Consider the following 4,558-nt stretch of genomic DNA (forward strand, 5'->3'; position numbering starts at 1 on the left):
ATATGTAGCAGCACCCCCAGTTCATTTGCGAGAGCATGAATACCATTCAAACTGTTCTTGTTCTTCATTTGAGCAAAGAAGTATGCAGAGTTCGTGTCTCCCAGTTTCAACCACTGAACTCTTAACCTTTGCCTATATATACTTTCCTCTATCAGTATCCATTTCTCTACTTTACTCTTTAGTTCCTTTTCTTCCTCGATTAATTCTGTGTTCAGCAGTCTACAACTCATCTTCTCCTGAACTTCCTGCAGCTCCCTTCTGGTTTCTTTGATTCTGTCATCAACACCTTTATAGTGTTGAGTGTTAAGTCCTTTTATTACTTGCTTAACTCTTCTTAGTTTATTTCACACTCCCTGCATCTTTCCATTTGTTGCAGTTGTGTTCCATGCTTGATCAACTTCTTGCATAAATTGAGGATGCTCAGTAATGCAATTGAAAAATCTGAATGGGCTAGTTTTCTTCCTCTGCATTTGTGAGATCATAAGCTTAAATGGGGAGTGATCAGAGACAGATGGTTCTAAGACTTGTATCCTCAAGCTAGGCATTGTCATCATCCAGTTAGAGTTCACCAGTCCTCTATCTATTCTGCTATATGTATGATTGTTTGTCTATGTGTAGTCCCTTCCCACAGTATGCAGTTCATTCATTTCTGTGTCATTCATGAATTCTCTAAAGTCCTTTGTTTCCATATCCTGTATCATAGTTACATGATGCCTATCTTGACCATTTAAGACTGCATTGAAGTCTCTCATTGCTAGCCATGGTCCTTGCTGCAAACTGTGTATCTGTCTCAATTTCTACCACATTTTCAACCTATATTTTATAGTATGCAAGCCATATATTGATGTGAATCCAAATGCTAGCACCTTTGAATGTGTTCTGATCTGCCAATGTATGATTTGTTCATCTATCTCAGTTGGCTCAAAAACAAAAATCCTTGGATCCCATATTACCCAAATTCTGCTCTTATTGTTGTTGCTGTAGTTTGATAACCACTGCCAACCAGGAGCAATTTTCTTGATTATGCAGCTAGCTTTCTGTTCCTTTATTCTGTGCTCAACTAAGGCTATCACTGCCTTTTTATTCTCCTTTATGAACTCCTTTATCTCCTTTTGCTTATAAGCTTTATTTAACCCTCTAACATTTCATGTAACCACACTCATACTGGTATAAATTGAGTGTCCTAATACAGCTCCTACACCCCATAGCTTCTCATCTACATACTGCTTGTTCCTGGTTCATTTATTGCTTGATCACTTCCTAAAGATTGAAAGCCATTACTTCCAGCTAGAGTCTGTTTTTCAACTTGCTTTGCTTTGGCCATTCTAGCTGATGATTTACCACTAACTGTTATCCACCGAGCTTCTTCAAGTTTCTTAACAATTGCAACCTGCATTGGTCCATTCTCCGGTGGTTTTATTGTTCCAGGCTTCTTTGTTTGCTTCTTCTCCTGCTTATTGTCCTTGGAACCATCTCTGTTAGTCCTCTGCCAAACTTGCTTGCCTTTGTTTACTCTCCCTTGGTATGCCATCTTCCGTGGTTGTTGAATTCTGTTTTCATTGCAATTATGCCCTATCTTCAAACATTTGTTGCAATAAGTTGGTTCCCAGTCATAGCTAATCTCTTGTTCAATTGTTTTGCCCGTTGGATCCTGCATCTTCACTCTCCTAGGTAGGGGTTTGGTGATGTCTATCTCAATTAACATTCTCGCATAAGAAATCCTGACTGAACCAGTTGTACAGTCATCAGCATACACTGGATTTCTCAATGCACTCCCTATCTTACTTAATGCCTTCATACTCCATCAATTGAGTGGAAGATTTGGAAACCTTACCTACAAAGTAATGGTTCTCAATACTTCATCATACAGATTGAAATCTGGTGTCCATGCTTTCATTACTATGGGTTGATTATTGACAGTATGAGGCCCAGTAAACCACACTTGGTTCCTTTCTTTCAAATTAGCAAATCTAAACACAAAATAATCTTCATTATGATAATAGATCTGAGGTTTAGTTGAGAATTTACCCACTGAATTTATGAGTCGTTCCATTGCTCCTATTGTAGGTGAATCTCCGATTACATATAGCACTATTGCTGAGCTCCATTTTGCATTTTTCTGTTCAACATCCTCAAGATCTACTTTCACAATTTTCTCCCCATCTTGAATCATCGGTGCGATATATTGAAGATTCATCCCTCTCATTGCCAATTTATTCCCTGTTACCACATTAGCCCATGATTAATTTTCTTTTACCTTCTCAATTTGCTCAGCACCTTTGGGAATTTTAGTGTCAGATTTGGATGGCATTGTTTCATTGCTATTTGGCGTCTTCAGCTGTGACTAAACTTTTTCACTCCCATATCCACATCCTATACCACTAGCAGCTACAGGTGTAGCTATCACTGCTATCATCTTGGCATTTTTAGGTACTGGATCTGATTCCATCTTACTCTGCTCATTTTGCATGCTCCTCGGAGTGATAGTCGCATTTGGTTCTTCAATTCTCACCCCTTTTGGTGAGACAAACAGCTCCATTACTGCATTTCGTGCATCTGCTGATCTTTGGTCAGTGATCGAAATCTTCATAAGGTTCCGGTTGGGCCGTCCTCTCCCTCCCATGGCTTCCAACTGCGTACGTTGGCAGGTCCACGTTAACGCGCGCTGAGAGAAACGGTTTAGAGAGATGTACTTATTTTTTCTTATGTTTTATCTTTGTTGAGTATAAAAAAATTGAAAGCTACTCTCATCAATTTTATATATTTTTTTCAACTCAAATATATAGATTATAAGATAAGGGTATCTTAGAATTTATTTTTAATTTATATTGTGTGTCGTTTTTAAAAAAATCACTATTACTAACAAACTGATATGATATTCGAATTTGAATATAAATGCAATTTGAGTAGTTTGCATTGAGCTAAGTATGGTGTCGAAAAATAAACAGCAATTTTAAGACAATATATGCAGTGTTATATAATAACAATCAACTAATTTAACATTTAATGATTCAAAGAACAAAATTTTTGTACATATAGGTATTAAAAATTTAAAATCTGTGGCTAGAGATATCGATAAACTTAAAATGGAGTCATACTGAAATAAAGTTTTTTTGGCTAAAGAATCATTCAAATTTTTAGATAGCCGATTAAAGTGAATTTTAAATTAAGGATAATATCTTCACTTGCATCATTATAAAGATAATCATTATTGAAATATATATTAAGTTTTAGAAATTGAAATTTCAAAATAGAAATATTTTTTGAAAGATAATATCATACCAAATAAGAGTTCAAATCGTAGTAAAAGAATCACGTCGTAATCAAAGAATCGTTTATATTGTGTCAGCCTTTATGTTTTGCCATAAATATGAGTTATTATTTCGCTTTGTGGCTATTTTTAGGTTCCAATGACACCAATGAGAATAGTGCAAAAATAAAATTATCACTACGAGATTTGAAAAAATGTTAGTCTTTTTTCATGTAGTATTTCTTAATTAATATCTAACGATTATCTATAATTATTTAAAAAGTTTGAATTTTAAGGTTATTAACATATAATTCAAATAACTCAGATATTTAACATGGTTAATGTCAAATATCAAAATGGAGTCATACTGGAAAAAATAATTCACTGGCTAAAGAATTTTTTAAATTTTTAGATAGCCAATTAAAATGAGTTTTGAATTAAGGATAATATTTTCACTTACATTATTATAAAAGTAATTATTATTGAAAAATAAAGTTTTAGAAACTAAAATTTAAAAAAAAAAACATTTTTTTAAAAAGATATCAACACACCATATAAGAGTTCAATTAGTAGTAAAAGAGTCAAGTCGTATCCAAAAAGTCATTCATAGTCTCAACATTTGATTGTTTTGCCATAAATATGAGTTATTTTTTTTGCTTCCTCACTATTTTTAGGATCCAATGACACCGGCAAGAATGGTATCAAAAAAGAAAAATAGAAGAAATGGTTAATTTTTTTCATGTAGTGTTTTTTTTATTAATATCCAATGACTATCTATATTTATCGAGAAAGTTTAAATTTTAAGATTATTTATATATAATCCAAATAACTTCAATGTTTGACATGATTAGTGTCCGCGCATCCGCACGGGTGCTAATACTAGTGTAGTATTTAAAAGAGCTTTGTTAATTAGGGGGAGATTATTCTCTCGATTTTTTTTTTATATTTTTATATTAGTTTTCTCATATGTAGGTCAATTGACCAAATCATATTAAATTATTATACCTAATTTAGTATATGCTTCTTTTATCGTTCAAGATTTGCGTTGTTATTCCGCATGACGCTTGTTATTTTCGGTGCCAACAAATTCCTTTATTCTCCGGGATTTCTATTTTCTTCACGCGCACTATTTTGATAACAACTAGGAGTAGTTGATTCCAAGTTGTTCGAGTTTGAGATTTTGTTGATGTTTGTTGATATACTATTTTGAGAACAAAAACAAACAGAAGGACCTGAAATTAGTTTGTTTCGGGAATTCCGGAGCTCCAATTCAGAACTCCCCATGTTGCATTAGTGAATGTTACCTTT

General features: G+C 33.8%; 1 protein-coding gene across 1 annotated transcript; it reads right to left on the reverse strand.

Annotated features, from left to right (window-relative positions):
• Positions 1-608: 608 nt before the first annotated feature.
• On the reverse strand, positions 609-1,798 carry LOC142179812 (uncharacterized). The gene is made up of 3 exons (XM_075250692.1): positions 1,221-1,798; positions 867-1,137; positions 609-785 (listed from the first exon to the last, which is right to left on the reverse strand). The coding sequence occupies exons 1-3, from the start codon at positions 1,796-1,798 to the stop codon at positions 609-611; spliced, it is 1,026 nt and encodes a 341-aa protein (XP_075106793.1).
• Between the last annotated feature and the right edge of the window lie 2,760 nt (positions 1,799-4,558).

Source organism: Nicotiana tabacum, chromosome 4 (genome assembly GCF_000715075.1).
Source record: "Nicotiana tabacum cultivar K326 chromosome 4, ASM71507v2, whole genome shotgun sequence".
NCBI classification, from domain to species: Eukaryota; Viridiplantae; Streptophyta; class Magnoliopsida; order Solanales; family Solanaceae; genus Nicotiana; species Nicotiana tabacum.

What these genes read in the sequence shown, in the direction of transcription:
- LOC142179812 (XM_075250692.1), bottom strand. Translation starts at nt 1,798, where the DNA reads ATGAAGGCATTAAGTAAGATAGGGAGTGCATTGAGAAATCCAGTGTAT. An exon ending in GAACCAGGAACAAGCAGTAT is followed by an intron (nt 1,138 to 1,220) that starts GTAGATGAGAAG and finishes ATGAAATGTTAG; the next exon opens with AGGGTTAAATAAAGCTTATA. An exon ending in AGATCAGAACACATTCAAAG is followed by an intron (nt 786 to 866) that starts GTGCTAGCATTT and finishes AAATTGAGACAG; the next exon opens with ATACACAGTTTGCAGCAAGG.